Source organism: Quercus suber, unplaced genomic scaffold (genome assembly GCF_002906115.3).
Source record: "Quercus suber isolate HL8 unplaced genomic scaffold, Cork oak 2.0 scaffold_27, whole genome shotgun sequence".
NCBI lineage: Eukaryota > Viridiplantae > Streptophyta > Magnoliopsida > Fagales > Fagaceae > Quercus > Quercus suber.
In genome coordinates, this window is record NW_027069492.1 from 1578510 (window position 1) to 1598478 (window position 19969).

The 19969-nt window shown below is 33.5% G+C and overlaps 2 protein-coding genes across 2 annotated transcripts; one reads left to right on the forward strand and one right to left on the reverse strand.

Moving 5' to 3' along the window:
- The first annotated feature begins 3972 nt into the window (after positions 1-3972).
- LOC136065560 (large ribosomal subunit protein mL43-like) lies at positions 3973-7315 on the forward strand. Its single transcript, XM_065768915.1, has 4 exons — positions 3973-4115; positions 4633-4716; positions 6663-6769; positions 6854-7315. The coding sequence occupies exons 2-4, from the start codon at positions 4637-4639 to the stop codon at positions 7024-7026; spliced, it is 360 nt and encodes a 119-aa protein (XP_065624987.1). The 5' UTR covers positions 3973-4115; positions 4633-4636; the 3' UTR covers positions 7027-7315.
- Positions 7316-11640: 4325 nt separating this feature from the next.
- Positions 11641-19453, reverse strand: LOC111987822 (uncharacterized). Its single transcript, XM_065768931.1, is given in 15 exon segments — positions 11641-12094; positions 12096-12146; positions 12248-12270; positions 12602-12720; positions 12819-12915; positions 12999-13062; positions 13744-13877; positions 14582-14622; positions 14785-14886; positions 15486-15554; positions 15633-15867; positions 16404-16590; positions 16817-17171; positions 17247-17339; positions 19288-19453. Coding segments are annotated over 14 exon segments (1551 nt in total). The 5' UTR covers positions 17287-17339; positions 19288-19453; the 3' UTR covers positions 11641-12060.
- Positions 19454-19969: the final 516 nt, after the last annotated feature.

Genomic DNA, 19969 nt, shown 5'->3' on the forward strand with positions numbered 1-19969 from the left:
GATTTGTAGNTACTTAATAATAATAATAATAATAATAATAATAATTATTATTATTATTATTATTATTATATTGTTGGTATTATTTTAATAATGTTTGTGTTTAGTTTTTTTTAGTGTCATAATTATTTGTTATTACTATTAATGACTTCTTATCAATATTAATTAAATCTAAAAAATTTTCATCATCGTGGAGCACAAAATGATAATGTAAAAAAGATGATAAAATATGTGTTACGAAAAGGATAATAGATGGTGTTATCTGTTGATTTATCAAAGGGTACAATTGGGTTTTTAAGAAAACATGTGGGCAATTTGGGAATTGATCCTACCATTCAAACAGTAATATTTAATAAAGGGATGTGACTTTTTGCAATTGCTGGTGTTGGCTGTCCACACGTTACTTGGCAAGTCCTTTGTATTTGAAAACATAACTTTCTTCCAAAGTATTTTTGCATTATGTTACCAAACACTCATTTTGAAATTCCAATTTCAAAAAGCGCATTTTGACTCCTTAAAGTGGAATCAAACGCACACTTAATGATTTCATTTTAATCCAAACTTTAAAATTGAAATGTAATAATTGAATTTTTGCAGATTAAATTATAACATTATCAAATCGTAAATTATAATTTACCCAAAAAAAAAAAAAACATTACTCTTTTATGAAAAAGAAAATAAACATTACATTATCATATTAGTAGCAATCCATACATTCTTTTTTCTCCTTTCTTTTTTATAATTTTTTATTTACAATGAGAAATATTTATTAGAAAACAATAATAATAATTACCAGTTAATCTGCATAACTCTAGCCAATGTCGGGTGCCTAGATTCAAAAAATTTCCAAAAATAAAAAAATGTAAGCTAGTAACGGGCTCCAAAAAAAAAAAAAAAGCCCAGATTACGTTACACCTTCTTGAATCTTGATCTTCCATGTCGGGTCGGGTAAAAACCGATACCACATAGCAAATATGAAAATACCAAAAATACCCATCATTTACGAGCGTTCTTTCTCAAAAATCTCAGCCAAAGCCCTCCTTGCAATTGCAAAACACCGAAAAGAAGAAAGCAAACACTTGAGTCTCAAAGGTTAGTTTCTTCAAATTATTAAAAACAAGGAAAAATAGAATTTTCAAATTTTCTTTTCTTTCATTTTTTCAGCAACCAAACAGAGCCGATAGTTTTCAAAAAAACCCACAAGATTTGGTTTTGAAGATAATGTAAAAGAAGATTTATACAGGGGCGGTCCTAGACATTTTGGTGCCTAAGGCGAGAACTAAAAATGTATGTGTATGTGTATGTGTGTTTATGTATATGTATGTGTGTGAGTGTGTATGTGTATATGTATGTGTATGTTTATGTTTTTGTGTGTGTATGTGTATGTTTATGTTTATGTGTATGTGCATGTGTGTTTATGTTTATGTTCATTTATGTTTATGTATGTGTGTTTGTTTATGTATGTGTATGTGTATGAGTGTGTATGTGTATGTGTATGTGTATGTGCATATGTGTTTATGTTTATGTATGTTTATATTTATAAACATAAATATAAACACAAACACACATACACATAAACATACATGAACACAAACATAAACACACATACACATAAACACGCATAAACAAACATAAACAAAAATAAATAAACATAAACACACATAAACATAAACATACATAAATATAAACACACATACATACTGAGAAAATTAAACACTCATATAGATTGGAAAAAATTGCAAACTAACATCAATCCTCAAACAATTTCGTTAGTTACTTTGGTGTGCTAAATCAAGCCTTTATATGTGTTTATGTTTATATTTAAATTTATGTGTGTGTATATTTACGTTTATATAAGTTTATACATGTTTATGTGTATGTGTGTTTATGTTTATGTATATGTATATTTATGTGTATGTGTAAGTGTATGTGTATGTATGTTTATGTGTATTTATATGTGTATGTGTATGTTTATGTATGTGTGTGTATGTGTATGTGTATGTGTGCTTATGTATGTGTATGTGTATGTGTTTATGGCTTATATTTATGTATGTTTATGTGTATGTGTATGTGTGCTTGTGTATGTGTATGTTATGTGTTTATACGTGCTTATATTTATGTATGTTTATGTGTATGTGGATGTATTTATGCGTGTTTATGTTTGTGTATGTGTGCTTGTGTATGTGTATGTGTAGGTCTCTTTGTCTCTTTCAGATTCAGGTGCAATACCCTGATGCAATTGTAATTAATGACTGAGATTAAAAGTTGAAAAAACAACTTTCAATCTCAACCATTAAATAAAATATATTAAAGGAGAGTTAAAAAGTTAAAAAAAAAATGTAAAAAAAAAAAAAAAAAACCTATGACAGTGCACCTGATCTCAGTGATTGTGCTGTCGAGCCAAAGACTATGAAAATCTCTTCTTCTCAACTCAGACGATCCTCTTAGGTGAAATTGTGGCTCATAAGGCTTCACCGGATTATGGTGTGTGATTTTTGGTTATTTATTTATTTATTTATTTGAGATTATGAAGCAAATAATTTTTATATTTTGCTTGCCTTTTCTATTTTCTGAAAACACTTTTCTGGGAAATACCATTTTTTTGCTTTGCTTTCAGTCTATCATTCTTGCTTGTGGTATGTGTTTGATTAATTTGGATCTAAAATTAGTTCAACAAGATAATTCTTCTTCTAAAATATAATAACAAAACCAATATATGTTTTTTTAATGGTGGGTTCACTTTCAGTGTTTTCATTTTGTGATTTTGGTTGTTTTGTGGGTTTTGTGCTTTGATTTCGGTGGGTGTGATTTGATTTGTAATTTGGTGGGCTTCTGGGTTTTTGTTGCAATTTGATTTTGGTTGGGTTTTGGCCGTGTTGGTGGTCGTGATTTGATTTTGGCTGGGTTTTGGTAGTGGTGCTTGGTTGGAGGTGATGAGCTTGAAAAGCTCCGGCCATGGAGGTTTAGAAGGAGAGCTTGGTGGTCAGTCATGGAGCATGGTGTGACGTGGGTTAAGGCAAAGAGAGGATGAGAGGGAAACACGGGCGGCCCTAGACATTTTGGGGCTTAAGGCGAGAACTAAAAATGAGGCCTTTTTTATACTTATATATTAATTAAATTAATTTTTATTTGATATTTTTATATTATATTTTTCATCATTATTTTCATTTTCTTCTAAATTATTTTGAAGTTCATTATCAAGATTTGTTGTATTGCAAAATTGAACATCATTTTCTTCTAAATTATTTTGGTGAATTTCTTGCTCATTTGTGATATTTTCATCTAAATTTTGTGTTATATTTTGTTTATTACTAATAACAAATTTATCTATTGATCCTTTTTTAGACTAAATTAATTTTTCTTTTTTCTTTTTTTTCTTTTTTTAAGTTTTTCATATCCAAATACATATTTTCTAGTAGATATTTCTAATCAAACAATATATTTATAAAGATTAAAATAAAAAATAACTTTCAAGTGTAGAGCAAATGAGAAATAGAACCTGATTTATACAAAATATATTGTTGTAATTTCACTGAACAATAACAAGCTTTTAACAATCTCAACCTGCATAAATTTTTTTTAAAAAAAATTAAGCACAAGCATAACAAAAATTTAAACACAGCCATAACACTGACACAAGACTTATTAATAAGACTCACGCACCAAAAAAAAAAAATGCAGGCTTAAAAAAGAAAAAAACAAAAAACAACTCTTTTTTTTTTGTTGAGAATTTCAACTTATGGCATCCGCTCCTGAAGTAGCTCTTTATTATCAGACCAAGACACCAATTAATTTTTGGTATAAGCAGAGATTGAACCCTAAATCTCTTATACAACCATCAAAAACTTTACCGATTGACCTAACTAGATCTCACGACAAAAAAACAACTTGAAGGCCCAAACTTAACGCCCAGTCCAGGGAGGGTCCAGGCGGCCATAATGATAAACTGATAAGTGACAAACTTTGTTTATCTTAAGTTCTTAACAAATAAAATGGAGTGCCCTCACTGTGCCCAAATATTTAAAATTTTATACCTGATTCCTGAACCTCAGAACCTGATACGGTGAGGTGAGCAGTTGAGACTTGAGAGAGGCGGAGAGCAGAGACCAGAGAGAAAGGTAAAATTTTTAGGGTTTTGAGTGGATTTATTTGTTTTGATTTGTGATTGTTTTGTGGTTAATCTCTTAGACCGGATTTGTAGTTTATCTGGTTGTTTTTTGGTCAATGATTTTGTTTAGAACCAATGTTTAATAGGATTTACCAAAATTTTTTGTTTTTTTGGTTAAAAGGATGTGCCAGATTATTTTTGTAATTCATTTGAAACTAATTTTTTTTTTTCCTCTACTACCCGGTTGTTTTCTAAAATTTTGGGGGCCTCAGGCAATTTCCTAACTCGCCTAAGGGAAGGGCCGGCCCTGGATTTATACCAAGTAAAATAATAATGAAAATCATTTTTAAAAAATCAGGTTCAGCTATAAGGTTTTGGTATGAAGTATAAAGCACTTAGATTCCTCAGTCTTGGGACTCTTCAACAACAACCCAAAAAAAATAAATAAATAAATAAAAAAAGCTTTTGTTTTTGAATGTTGAGATGATTTTATTAAATGTATTGTTTATGTTGTATTGGTTTTGAAGTGAGATGGCTTTGAGAGGTGTATGGCAACTTCAAAAGCTGGTTGTCAGCTATTCTGATTGGGGAGGAAGCAGTAGGGGCATCAGGTATGCTTTTTATTTATATATATATATATATATGCATGTTTGAAATTGGGTGTTTGACAGTTTAGCTTACAACTTTCTGCTAGAAACAAGAAGTAATTTGAGTGAAGAAATTTTCTTGGTTGATCTGAATTTTAGATATTTTATTTTCTTAGAAAGAAAATAAATTTTTGTTACATTTTGTGTGCTAAGGTTATGTCCCTTATTGCATTAACTTTAATGAAACTCATTACTTATCAAAAAAGATTTCATCTTGATGTTATTGATGTGTACCCTTAGGACATAATTATGCCAGACACTGTAGAACTACTGTGTCTTTAGTGGGGAAAACGCTATAATTATTTTATGATGTGCTTGCTGTCAGTCTGTTTAATTTATGCAAAGGATAGTGATCTAAGGTGATTTTACAATTTGGCAAAGGGAATTGCCCTAGACTTTGTGACTCCAGGCCTTTCTGTATTTTTTATAGCAGGTTAAATTTGCATTTCTCAGGGTACTGGATTGAGTATTATGTGTTCTAGCAGATTAAATTTGCATTTTTCGGGGTACTGGACTGAGTGTTATCTGAGTTTTATCTTTTATCTAGAGTCATGAGGGCTTCAGAGCTGTTAACTTTCTCGTGAGAATTTTTAGGTAGAATATGAAGTTGCTTTAGTTTTTCATATGGTATTTCCATGGAGTTTTAAAGTTGAGAGTACCAAAAAGAGAAAAGGCGAGTGATAGCTATCAAAGAACATTAAAGGTGAGTGAAGAAAGATACTTATTTATCCCATGTAACTTTGTTATAATGGGACCATAATGAAGTTATCTTGCAATTGCAAATGGATGGGATAGCAAATAACTTATGTGTTTTGAGGCTTTCTTTAGATTTTCTGGAAGTTATTAACAGTATTTGGTATTCTGGGGGTAAATTCATTTGCTAGTTCTTCCAAATCACCCCTGGGTGCTTTTTTCAAAATTGCTTTATAGTTTTTTATTGGTAAGTTTATACATGCATCGAATGGGTCTTGAACCCACACTCTCACCCTCAACTTAGCACTTATTAAGCGGAGGAGGTGCCAGCAGAGCTCATTAGCAAAATTGCATTATGGTTTTGTGATCAAGATATTGATAAATTGCCAATGGCATAATGGAGGCAATAATTATTTACCCAATTAACAAATCCCAGCCATTTTCCTTGCTTCCATTACACTTTACTTTTTAGTGATATGGTGGCAAGAAATCACGTACTGTGAAATAGAAAGAATCTAGCTTAGGTTTGGTGTCAAAAATGGTGTTGATAAAGTATATTTCTTTTTTTCTTTTTCTTTTTTTTTGGTTTGTTTTAGTTGGCTGATTTGGTTATGCAAGTTTTGTAAACTATTGATGGAAGCACAAATTACCGTGTTGTATATTTCCTTTCTATTCTGCGTTCTTTCTAGTAGGATTATTTATATTTGCTGACTGCTTTTTTGGTCAATGCTCTACCAGCACCACAGAGAATAATAGTAATATCTAGGATATGAGATGAATAATTGGTTAAGATCTCTGAAGATAATCATAAAACTGGACATCCAGCAGGGTTCATATTGTGAAAAGGAACTGGATGCTAAACATGGGCCATGGCTTTTTTTACTTGTTTTGGCATTTTACTTTCTACAATTTCTTTTTAATTGTTTCATATGTATTATCTAGCTGACATGCCTGAGTAGATGTAGGTTTTAAACTCCCCCCCCCCCCCCCCCAAATACATCCTTAAATAAATAAATAAATAAAATTGAAAAAAAAAAAAAAAAAAAAAAAACCTTCACTGGGGTTCCCCTTCCTCTTTACAGGGGCATCAATCTTCTATGTATAATATATTTGGCCAAACTTCTCAAAACCTGTGTTCTTCCACAAAGTATTAAAAATCTAGTGTTTTCCTTCATTTGCTTATTTAATGATTAATAAGTAAGCAATCAATATGGCAGGGCATTTATGGAGTCGCATCTGCCAGCATTTAAAGAGAAAAATCCTCAGTTAGAGGTTGCTACTGAACTCATTCGTGGCCAGCATCCACATTTGAAAGCCTTTTACCGTAAGACTCTCACTCTCTCTCTCTCTCTCTCTCTCTCTCATGCATGTGAAGTGTAATTAAGGATTTCTTTTGCCAAATGCACAGGGAACAAAAATGAATGGGTGGTATGTGTGAAGAATATGGATCCAGAAGAGGTTCTTCTACATGCAACTAGGCTAAGGAATGCATTGGGAAGAAAGGTTGTGAAACTGAGGACAAGGCATGTTACCAAACACCCTAGCGTTCAGGGTACATGGACAACAGATGTGAAATTTTGAGGCACAAGATACAGCTCCATATGAGTAGCTTCCTTTGGTGTGTTCTAATAGTTCTTTTTAGCCATGATTACAGGTCTAGTGGAACCTTTACTATGAGGAGCTTAAGGATTGTAATCAGTTGTGTAACCTGGCTAATGCTTTATCTACTGCAGTACACGATTCTAAGGGGATATTCATATTTCCCACATTTTGGAATTTTTATTGCATTTACCCCACTATTGTTCTAATTGTAATAATGACAGGCATTTGGGTATTCATGTTCCTCCTAATCCTCTATACTTTGTCACAATTGTGGGATTAATCTGAGAAAGCAATGGTTTTTGTTTCTATTAATAGGTCAACCTTGAACTCAAGCTCATGTGTCTATTCCCAGCCAATGTTACCACTCTTGAGTGGACTTCTAGGCCCCTATATATAGCCATGCAAGCTCGGCTGGTTTCCCCAGCTGAGTTGCATGTGTTCGCCCTAAATCCAAATGAGGTCTATGTCTGAAAGAGGAAAAATAGATATATCATTTGACCAAGTGTGTTTGGGGCAAAAGGAATCTGAGAGTACTGTCCAATTTTACTACTTTCCCTGACTGAACAGGATCAAGTATTGATAAGTTGAAGGATACAATTTTTTGTAACAATAGTTGATATGGTTATCATGATTGTTGTATAATAAAATGATATCAGTGATAGATCTTAGTAAAGTGATGCTCCAATCAAATCAGACTATGTCAACAGTTACGAAAGATGTTTTTAATCCTACTATTACTCATCAGTAAACAGAGAAATGCATCTAATCTGCCCTTCTTCAAGCTGTTTTATAGGGCTTCAGGTGTTCCTAGGCACAGTAGCCTATCCCCAAGTAAAAGGTAGGAATTTTTTGAAATCTTAATATATTTTTGCTTCTCCCCACTTGGAAATTAATCAATTATATAATTTATAACGCAGGAAAGACAAGAAAAATCGTAATAAAAGAATTGAAGTTGCTCTCCTCGCGAAGTTATCTCAGTGTTTCTTTTTTTCAGTTTGAGTTGAAACCCAACTATATCTTTTTAGTAACCACATGCAGTCATTAAAATGTTGTAAATTGTTATAGACATATCATTTCCCAAATAATAATTAGCGAAAGCAGTCATTAAAATTTTAGAGATCTAGATCACAACTTTTATGCTACAACCTTGATGTAACTGTGAGTGATTGTTTATCACTTTTACATAAATCCATCACTTTTTCTCTATCACTTATAATTGGTCATATCAAAGTATTGGCACAAGTTGTCCACAATTTTTTTGAAATTCAAAATTCAATGGAAACAACCATATCTTTGTAGGCTAACAAAAAACATTTTTTACAAAAAATGTCGGCATCCTTGAAAATTAACAAACTAAGAACCACAACTAGATACAAAAGAAGCAAATTTCATCTGCAACCCAATTTTTTGCCTTGGAGCTAACAATTACTAAACAACTAGTCACAAACTTACAAATATATAACTATTTTGAGATGTGATATAGTGTATAACGTATTCTCTAAATTATATTGTAGATAATTTTTCTCCCTAAAAAATAAAAATTAAGAATTTCTAAAAATAATTTATCTCTCTCTATTCTTACAAATATATAATTCTATCATTTATGGTATTTTCGATTGATATTATTCTTTTTTTTAATGATCCATATTCTTTAACTATTGTTATTATGTATTATATTTTCATAATTTCTTTTGGTACAATTAAATTTTTAAGTTTCAAAATTATTATTTAAATTTCTTATTCTCTTAAGGAGATTATCGTAATAATTAAAAGTTATCATATAATTACAATTGATAGTACGCTAAACCCAAACTTGCATTTTCACATTCTTAAGTAAGCACACTGAAATGAAATGAAGTTGACCAAATGGACTGAATGGATCAATTGGACCAATGTGGACCATATTAGACCAAATGGATCAAACTAGACTGAAGTAGAACGAAATGGACTAAATGGACCAAAGTGGACCAAATTCTCAACTGTAATTATTAAACATAACTCAAAAAATTAATAATAAAGTGATGTAAACCATAATCTATGATAAATAATGTATTCCAATGTGAAGAAAGTGGTTTGTTGTTGAAGTAACATCAATCAGATTTGTTATCACATTAATATTTTTTAACTAAATTATTATGTATGCGTTTGTGATTCTATATCCATGTGCTTGTTGAAGGTTTTATTCAAGTTGAATTCAATACCATGTAGAGAAAGTTGTTACACCACAAAAAATTATAGGGAAAACCACTTGCATGAGATATTTTATATAAAAAAAAAAAACATTTGTTAAGGGTTTTATTATCTCTATCTTTTAAAGTTTATAAAAATGACATATGATTCTCTAAGTAGGAGCAAAATCGAACCTTTCAACCTAACCTTGAATACTACATTAGCATACGAATATAATTATAGTGGTGAAATAAGATTTTTTTTTTTTTTTCCAAGTGAGTATAAACTAAAAATAACTAAATGGAGTCTCCACCTAAGATCTTTGTATTACATGTATTTTCTATTACAAGTTACATTTAGGTTCAAGAATGTGTAAATCATGGTGGTGAAAAGTGATGGTCATATCATGATTAATAAGTTAAAATTAGTTTTGAAAATGAGTGAAGGCAAAATGCATTATTACATACATTAACATTTATATACATTTTTTTTAGAGTACTGTTACATGTATTACAAATATTATTACATTGATCTTACAAATTAATGTATCACCATTTCGAAAGAGACAATTCAAAATTCAATTATAAGGTGGTTGAAAATCCATCAATCATATTCATTGTCACATCTGTTTGTAAGTTTCATGTAATAAAACTTGTAGAACCTTTAACATTGTCCATTGTTTTAAGAAATTATGGAAAGAAAATAATAACATGGTCACTGATGTAGCTCAACAAAAACTTATCAATAATAAATACTACGTTTCAACTTTTAGACAGTATATAGATATAAATAAATTCAGGGGAAAACCTATCGGAACTTTGCTTGGTCACAATGGTGCAGCTCCTCTGGACAATAGCTTGTGTAATGGAAGGAAGAATTGGTCGTCGTGATGGCTATGCAACAATCAGTGACGATGGTTCCAATTTGACTCTTTCGAGTGAGAGACAAGCTCTTTCACTTCAATCTTTTGTTGTTAATCTCTCTAAACGACATGACTAAACAGCAACTGTGCATGATTTTGTGTGCACTAACGTGTAACAGAAGGCCACTACAGGGCATTGTTTCAATTCCTAGGCCCTAACCTTCCTTAGGGAAGGAACAGCTCGCCTTTCATTTTATCCAATACTTAAAAGACAAGAAGAAGAAAGACAACCACAGACATAAGTAATTTACAGCAGGAACCAGATGATGACAAATGACAACACAATCTTAGCTGGAAAACCATCAATTATCAATGCAGCTCTAATTTGAAATCATTAAATGCCGCCAAAAACTTTATAGCTCAACAGGTTAACACCTCCAGATATTTCTGTAAAGTTATGATTTCTAACTATGTTGTGTTGGCTTTAATTTCGTACCAAATTTGATTGTAATTTCTTCAATTATTTTTCCCTATATGTATGCGGGTTTTTAATTGTAAGGGATGAGTATGAGAGATTGTAAAGACTCAAGTTTCAAAGGATGAACAAGTGAATTTCGCGAGTGTTTCACGAGAAGCTTACTTGCGAAAAGAGCCATGTGTAGAGCACGTGACTAGAAGATAAAGAGTCGTGTCAAGCTATACGATTTCGCGAGTGTCTCGCGAGTAAGGCCAACCCGCGAAGGACTCACGAAACTCTCTGTTTGGCAAAAAGTTTTGTTTTTCTTTACCATGTTTTTACCCACACTATATATACCCTCATTACCCACAAATTGTAAAGTGTTTTTCAAAGAGAAAACCCTAGAAAATACACTTAAGAGTTAGAGATTGTTATACCCATAATCATTTACACATTTCCTTGTGATTTTCCTCAACTCATATCTCTCCATCTCTATAGATTGCTAACTCAAACACTTATCACACCTATTCTGAGCGTAAAGTGAGATTTTGATACTGTTGGGAAGTATTAGAAGGAGCCATTCATTGGCAGATGCAATCATATTGAATTGCAAGATCTAGAAAGTTAAAGAAGACAATGCTCCAAGAAATCAGTTGGTAGCAAAAGCTTGAAGGGCTCAAGTACATGAGGTAAACTAAGTTTGAAGGGTCTTTTTTTATTTGTGCACTCCAACTTTATTCTCTAGTGGATCGGTTTCGACTTGAAAGGTCGCGGAGAGATTTTTGCTGAGTTCTTCAGTTTCCTCTCCAATAACACGTCTCGGTGTTATTTTGTGTTTGCATCTCTCTTCCCTACTCTTAAGCTTTCCTTTTATTGTTGATAATAGATGAATATGGCTTGGGGTATTGATAACGATTATTTGCGCTTATTTACTCTTGTTACGCACGTAGTATAAGTTAGAATAAAAACTATCTAGCCGTAATTTTAATTTGGGGTCTAAACAAACTCTTGTGTTTTTTGCACAAATCCGAGCTTTCAATTTCCAAATGAGAGATTAAAGCATTCAAATTTCCACTTCCCCCAATTATTAAATTATCCAAAAAAAAAAAAAAAAACATTAAATATCAACTTTGCTATTACCAAAAGAACCACATCCATTATCTATCGTCTAATGTTCCACATCTTCCAAAACAGGGGCATCCCCTTGTCCCCCACCTCCCTTTCCCTTTTATCATTATATTTCCAATTAAAACTTACAAAGCATGATAGTAGCATCATAAACAAAGTTACACTCTTAATGTTAAAATAATTTGTTTCTCAAAAAAAAAATGTTAAAATACTTTGACCGCCTCAAAATTCTTTGGGAAAATGCAAGCCAAAATCTCGCACAAGAACCAGTATACGCTTAGACCTGTTCAAGGATCAACTGCAGGGAGATTCAAACAGGAGCCTCAAAGTCAATGTTCAGGTGCATCAATCGTATATAATGGATTTAGGAGCCATTTAACAACACTTCCGCATTCAATCATGAACCCCCGGCATCCTCAGTAGCCTTTTCTCCTTTGTTTCTCCCTTTTTTTCTTGTTTCGCAGTGCATTCTTGCTCATTGCTCTAAATTAATCAAGGAATAAGCATTTTGATGACCGAATCAGTTTTATAAAATCCAAACCATGAACATAAAGAACAAACAAACAGATAAGTACGGTACTTACTCTTTAGGAGCCTCTCCAAACAGCTGCATACAAAATAATTAAAATCATCAGAACCACATAAAACAATTAACATAATCCAACTGAAATTCAGTGTAAGCAATTAAAGCTTGTTTTAATTTTTACCCTTTTTTATTTACCAAAGAAACATGTATTAATTTCATTAAATAAAAAATCAAAAAATATCCAATATTATAAACAAGAAAGTAGAACAATTTTTATCAAATCTGATACCAAATGCAGGGAAGAATTTGGTCCAAGCAAGAATGCCAAATGCAACTATATGAAGAGCCTGACCCTTGATGTCAGGAAACAAAACAATTAATGATTGAGAAACAAGACATGGATCATGTATACCTCTGCCTGAATGGCAGCAGAATTCTTAGCATGTGGTGGCCGATAAGCAGCAGGCTTCTGTGCAGGAGGGTTAGCGGTGGTGGTTTTTGTGGAAGCCTGGGAAGATTTTGACCCTTGTCCTGAAAATAGTTGACTCTTCAATTAAAAAGAGAAAAAAATATACAAGTACAAATCCAGAAAAAAATAGATATTCAAAGCACTAAGCACGAGACAGAACCTTGTGAATTTTTTTTCTCAACCTTTAGAGAGTCAATAGACTTGATGAGATCAACAATTTCAGCAAACCTTTCAGGTGACTCTGGTTTCCAATCAACCTGCACAGATAGTTCCCTTGAAAAATCAATTGAGTATAGCTAATTGATATAAGAACATCTAAAGGGTCGCAATCAACACTGACCTGATACAACTTGTCAAACATCTTTTTGAAGTATAGAGATCCATTGTGGTGGAAAATTTTAATCCTTCAATAAGAACAAGAAAATCACAAAATGATTCAATTGCAATAAGTGTCTAAGGACCAGATCATCATACTGAATCCCATCCACCTAGAGGATCGCATGTACATAAAAAAATATATATATGCTAAGACATCCTTATGATGCTTTAGAAGTAGAAATAATACAAGGTTTCCTTTCAAATAACAAAAGGACTACTTTCTACAGGCCATCACAAGGCTTAGAACAAATGCCTGAGTGCTGACCTTGTAGTTTAAGCATCATAAATTTCTGGAAATACATACCACCACACCCCCCTCCCCCCCAAAAAAAAAAAAAAAAAAAATTTGAAACTGTAACCATTCAGCAAGGGTATTTCAATAATTCCATTGGTGTGTCATTAATTTATGACCAACCAAAAATACAACCAAATAGAACAATCAAATCAATATAAGGCCAGCCATCTGAATGGTCTTTACAATCAAGAACAGAATTTTATGCCCATGCATGGACAAATGTTCTTTCACAATGATAATCGGGAGAATCTAGAAAATTTACTCTCAAATAACTAAAATACAAGCTATGTCTTCACTAAATTTCCAGATTTTTAGTACACCAAAAATTTGTGACATGTACCTACTACCCAATAACACCCCCCCCCCCCCCCCCCCTCAACAAAATGCCAAAATATAACAAAGGTTAACATACACATTGTCAACTTGTAGTCTTGGAGCTGTAGTTGCAGTCATGAAATAGCGTCCATCTGGGGACCATTCACTTGTCACAGACCATTCTGCCTTAGTTGTTCCAAGCTGCTTTTTCTCTTTATAGTCCCAAAACGCCTAGGGTAAACAAATACATAAATGAACTCCAGATCTGAGAACCATTATCCTATTATCCTCTCGGCCAAAAAGAAAAAGGAAAAATAACCTTTTGACATTATGAGTGCCTATCTATGGCGTTTTTGTAGAAACAACATTCTAGTTTTGAGGAAAAACACAATTCGAAGAGGGGGGCGGGGGGAGTGGAAAATCTGGAAAAGCACCAAAAGGGGGAAACAAGCAAGAGAGACAACAGGAGAATAATTGGCTTCCCAAAGTCACAGTCCCAGGATGAAGAACCTCCGAAATATCACTAGAAGCAGAATCCTGAGTCTCGGAAACCAGAAAACATAATATTCTTTCACCTCAACTCTGATATCTTCATTGAAGACTTGTAAAAAGATCTAGCCATCCTTTCAACACAAAGGCTCCCAAAAAATAAACAAATAAATGTAACAGTTATTGACCAATCACATTTCCTGTCAATATAACTGATTACATTGGTCAATATTAAGAATTCTATTTTAGAATATTTTTTAAGCCCAGGGAAGATGGTGAAAATTGTTTGAAAAATAAAAAGGTACAAAGAAGAAGATATCATGGAACATTAGGTTATTTTGGAAGAAAAAGTGTCCCAAGTCGTGGGAAAGACAAAATCAAACTAATTTTTATCACAGCCAACAAAAGAGCAAGAAAAGAAAGCAAAAGCATCTAAGATTACATACCATGTCACCAGGTAAGTTACCAAAACCTGCCAAACATAGAACTGCAAACCAGAGAGTTAAGGCCACTAATGTAAAAAGTATTTTTCAATTTTTGACAAATATATATATTAAAAGGAAGAACAAGCTTTTCTGAAATCTGAAAAAATATATAAATTTGATATTCTGAAGAAGTATATGAGATCTTTCTTTTCACTGGAGGATACATTTCCCTTTTGGGTTCCACCGGATAGTATTGTAAGGTCCTGTTCCAAGCTCAAGTAGAGGATTACACTTCTTGTCAAACACAGTTGCCTTGGCAGGCATAACTATAGTAAGTTAAGGGGTACAATAATCATGCCAGCAATTGCAAAAGAAGATCATAAACAGCTGAAAACAGAACATAAGGATCCAAACATATGCACAACAATAGGCATCCAAAATAAAGAAAAGGAAATCCTTCCAGAGAGTTCATAACCTTGGTCCATTGCATCGACTACAAATATTTATTAGCAGATGCAATGGTGCATGGCATGTAACATGAGGATCCACTAGTGGAGCACCTCACCCCAGATATCATCTTTGCCCCACAAGAATTTAAATGAAAAAAAATATATCATAATAAAATACAATTAAAAAATAAAAATCCTGAATTTTCTCAATCCAGAGATTTATGAATTTATTTCATGCCACCAGGCCTAAGAAATTTTTTAGAAAATCTCAAACAAAAACACCGAACAAGATCATAAATTAATCAAAAGCTAGACCATTGAAAGGCAGTGAAAATCTACTAATCATCAGCATGCCAGACATTGTGTTAATAAAAATATATAACAGAAACTCAAAGATATGGTTACTAGGTTCGCCAAATCTGCTTATTGGACAGTTGTCTCTCTAAAATATGTAATCTTACAGAGAAAAAGGATACATCCATAAACAACAGCAAATTCTGAACCAGAATAAGACCACTGAACATCATGAACAGGCCCCTCTTTACCTGCCAGTTTATTCAACAATCAGTTGTTTGCACTCACTTAGAACCAAAATTTGATTTACAATTAAATTTAGAACATACGAAGAGATACAACTCCTTCATAGGTGCCGTCTGTTGTCAAGTAGTTTAGCTTTGATTCTCCATAGTAACTTTGGTTGGTTTTATCGACATCAGATTGCACAACAGCAAGAAGCCCAGTCGAGCCACGGTTCCAATTCAATTGAACAGTTGAACATCGAAAAAAACTCCGACGAGCAATAGGTTGACTCTCTGAATCTTTTCCGCAATAAAATATCTGGATACTACCCGGAACCCCCTATATGGGTAGAAAATCTAACTTCAGAATGAAATAATAATAAAAGAAAACCTTGAATATGAATGCTAAATATCAGTAGTATTTCTAGATGCCAATTGAATGTGACAAAGAAATCAAATTTCTACTGGGAATAAATGTGACAAAGGAATCAATATTTTCAATAGTGACATAGCTATGATCCAATGAAGTGAATAAATTCAGAAACCACATTCGGCAATAAAATTTCCTGGAACATGATATGTTTGGGTTTTAGCACAGGTATGCTCAGATACCCAATACATGGTACATTGGGCCAGGAGCACCAGCTATGGAGGATTGAAATGTGGAACTACCACAAATTAGGACACATGATCCAGTTTGCAGTTTGTATGGTGGGAAGGGGGATCCGGCAAGGCAGTAACTCTAGTCTGCAACCATCTATGGGAAGGTAAGCAAAATACGCTTATAAGTGTACTGCGCCAAACATTCTTGTATGATTCCAAATTATCCCTTTAGAAAAGATACCCAAAATCAGCCTGCGCTTGTGGAGCACACACCTTAGATTCTGGAACAAATGCTGCCACATGGGACCCAGGTGTCTTAGAAAGCTCAATTGCAGCCAGACCAGGAACTCTTATCCGATGGACAACTCCCTTGGAGAAATCATGAGCATCAAAGAATTGGATCTCATTAGTTGCCAACCGACATGCAACAACTTCATCAGAGCTAAATCGAATTGAGGGCCTGAAAGACAGAACAATTAACTATTGAAAATACCAAAAGTAAAACAAACCTGAATTTAAAACATGCATGAACTCCATTTTGCTAGAAAGTTGAGCTTAAATGTCCTATTGGTAACAATGGTAAAATCGTATTGTACACCATGACTTGTGCACAAGAAAAGAGTCGGAACTGAGCAAAACATTTTGAATTTACGACAATGTTAGGCCTTGAAAATTACTAGATGTACCATGTGGCTTTTGTCACGTTCTTTTGAAATTGATGATAAACAGGATCCCCAGTCTCCGTATTCCATAAGATCACATTTTTTTCCTGTGGTGTTGAGGCCTTCTGAAAGGTCTGAAGAAAGGTCCCACGTGGAGACAAGGTGGCTGCAGATAAATTGGGGATTTGAAAAGATCTGATTTCTTTGTAGCTGCTGCAATCATTTATGCTAATCACAGAGTCAGGCTTCAACACCATGAGTTTGGATCCATCTTCACTGAAATTCACATTCGAGCAAGGAACCTTTTCAATCTTGATACCAGGTTCACCATTGCTGAATGGGGGTCCGTTCCAGAGCGAGAACCCTTCTGGTCCCCGAACTAGGAGAAGAGGAAAAAAGAGTAAGAGAGAGAAATAATATACAGCTAATAATTTGGGAAAATATAACTAGTTACCTAAAATCTCCAAAGACGGTGAACGGTCAATGGCAGCCATAGCGAGCTGACAGAGGTATACGTGAAGGAGAGGCTACCTTGTTGATAAAATGACTGCAAAAGACAGTTAAGCACAGATGTTTCAAAAACAATTTTGCTTCAGCAAGATAATATTAAAAAGCTTTCCACTGAATCAGTTTGAGCCCACAGACAATATTCCCATCAAGTGAGTATTTGTTACTTCAACTGCTATCCTAGGGCTAAATTTTCCCATTAAGTGAGTATTTGTTACTTCAACTGCTATCCTAGGGCTAAATTTTCCCATTAAGTGAGTATTTGTTACTTCAACTGTTATCCTAGGGCTAAAATATCCCATTACTTTCTGTGGAATTTAGCACAGAAACAAACAACTGTCTCCTGACCTCGAAGACACATGATGTAACTTCTTTTAAATAAAACTATACCATCTCGAACAACATAAGCATCTCATTTCCAATCCAATTTGGTATTCAGGCATGTTTCTTTTATCATTTCTCTCATCCTGTTCTTGGTTTACCACCACTAACATTAACTTTCCTTCCCAATTATTTGATGCGCATAATTACACATGAAAGCTACCAACACCACCCCCCCCCCCCCCCCCCCCCACACAACACGCACAAAAAGGCAGGAATTCAGCTTAAGACAGGTCAATGACCCTGAACCTAGCAGTACTTCTCTTCCTTCTAAAGTGGAGGTATAAATTCAAGTGCACAAGAATTATTGGGTCAGAGGTTATCATACCATTTCGGAAAGGGCTCAAAAGACAAGCCAGTGAGCTCTAACTCAAATGCCACTTCCTCCTCCCATAAGAACGGGTGGAGGGTAGGTCCGTCCTAAGTTCAAAACCCAATGGGTGCACCTTTAACTTACCAATCAAAAAGAAAGGCCTCCAAAGACAAATAAAAAACTAAACTAAATTTATACCTCATCCATAGAACTGAAACCAGCCCACAATGAAAAACATAGCATAAAAATAACTCAAATTCGGCATAAAAACAGTCCTTTATAAACAAACAATGAGGAACCAAAACACACTTGTATAAATTCTATCTTTCTTTCTATTACTTCTAAAATCACAAATGCCACTTCCTCCTCTCATAAGAACGGGCGGAGGGTAGGTCCGTCCTAAGTTCAAAACCCAACGGGTGTTTGTTTTAACTTACCAATCAAAAAGAAAGGCCTCAAAAGATAAATAACCAACTAAACAAAATTTATAACTCATCCATAGAACTAAAAACAGACCACAATGAAAAAACATAGCACCAAAAATAACCCACATTCGGCATCAAAAACAACCCTTTTATAATAAAAACAAGTAACCAAATACACACTCGTTTAAATTCTCTCTTTCTTTCTATTACTTCTAAAATCACAAATGCCACTTCCTCCTCCCATAAGAACAGGTGTAGGGTCGGTCCATCCTATGTTCAAAACCCACCGGGTGCGCATTTAACTTACCAATAATAATAAAAGGCCTCAAAAGATAAACAACCAACTAAACTAAATTTATAACTCATCCATAGAACTAAAACCAGACCACAATGAAAAGCAAAACATCAAAAAATAACTCACATTTCAGCGTCAAAATTCAGATCCTTTTATAACAAACAACAAGCAACCAATACAAAACTCGTTCAAATTCTATCTTTCTTTTCATTGCTTCTAAAACCACAAAGAGAACACAAGTTCTTCTTCAAATCTATATTACCTCTTAAACATATTTCCCTGCCATTGCAATCTTCAATGGATTTATTTCAAGCATTCACTCTCAAATTAAGCATGAATTTCATAGCTTAAAATTCTACAATTCCAATAAATAAATTATATTATATTAAGTAGCTAAGCCAGAAAATCGAAACGGACTCGTTTTGTGTGCTTCTGAATCCTCAAATACTACAAAATGAAGTAATATAATATTCAAAAGATTTTCACTTTCTTTTCTTTTCCTACGTTTTCTCAGTAACCAAACGGGGTTTAATCATAGAAGTTAAACATCGAGGGTTTAAGAAGAGAGAGGTACCGGGATCGGAGGATGGAGGCGGAGAGAGTGATGCCGGCGTCGAAGCTCCGGCGGAAAATCAACGGGAATTGGAGAAGCACTAAACGACGTCGGACAGTGAGATCTTCTGTGTGCGCGGTGCGCTTTTAGTTCACTGCAGCTTTGTACGGCGAGTACTGTGTTATAAAAATTAATAAATAAAAAATGAGGGGGAAATCCGAATATCCATAAATAGCCCTATAACTTCTTCTTTTTTTTTTTTTTTTTGATAGGATAGCCCTATAACTTTTTAATTGGTGACAAAATAAATTATGTACTTTGTTTCTTTATTTTATAATTTGATAGTTATATTTTCTCCAAAAAATATATAATAATAATAATAATTTGATAAATATAACTGAGATTCAAGAGAGTGTGGTGTGTTGAATGAAAAAAAAAAAATGTGTGGCTTCGATAAAAAAAAAATTAAAAAATTAAAAAATTGACTTATTTTGGATTTTCTTTTTTGACCCAATGCATAGATTTTGTTAAGTGGATCCGGACCACTTGAAAAACATGAAGATCCATAAAGGAAATCACATATTAGCCACTTCTACTCTAATGAAATCATGTTTGCTCTACTCTACCCTTACTAAAGTCGCAAATGAACTCCTAGAAAAAAATAATAATAATCACAAATGAATTCATTTTTTGCCCAAAAAAA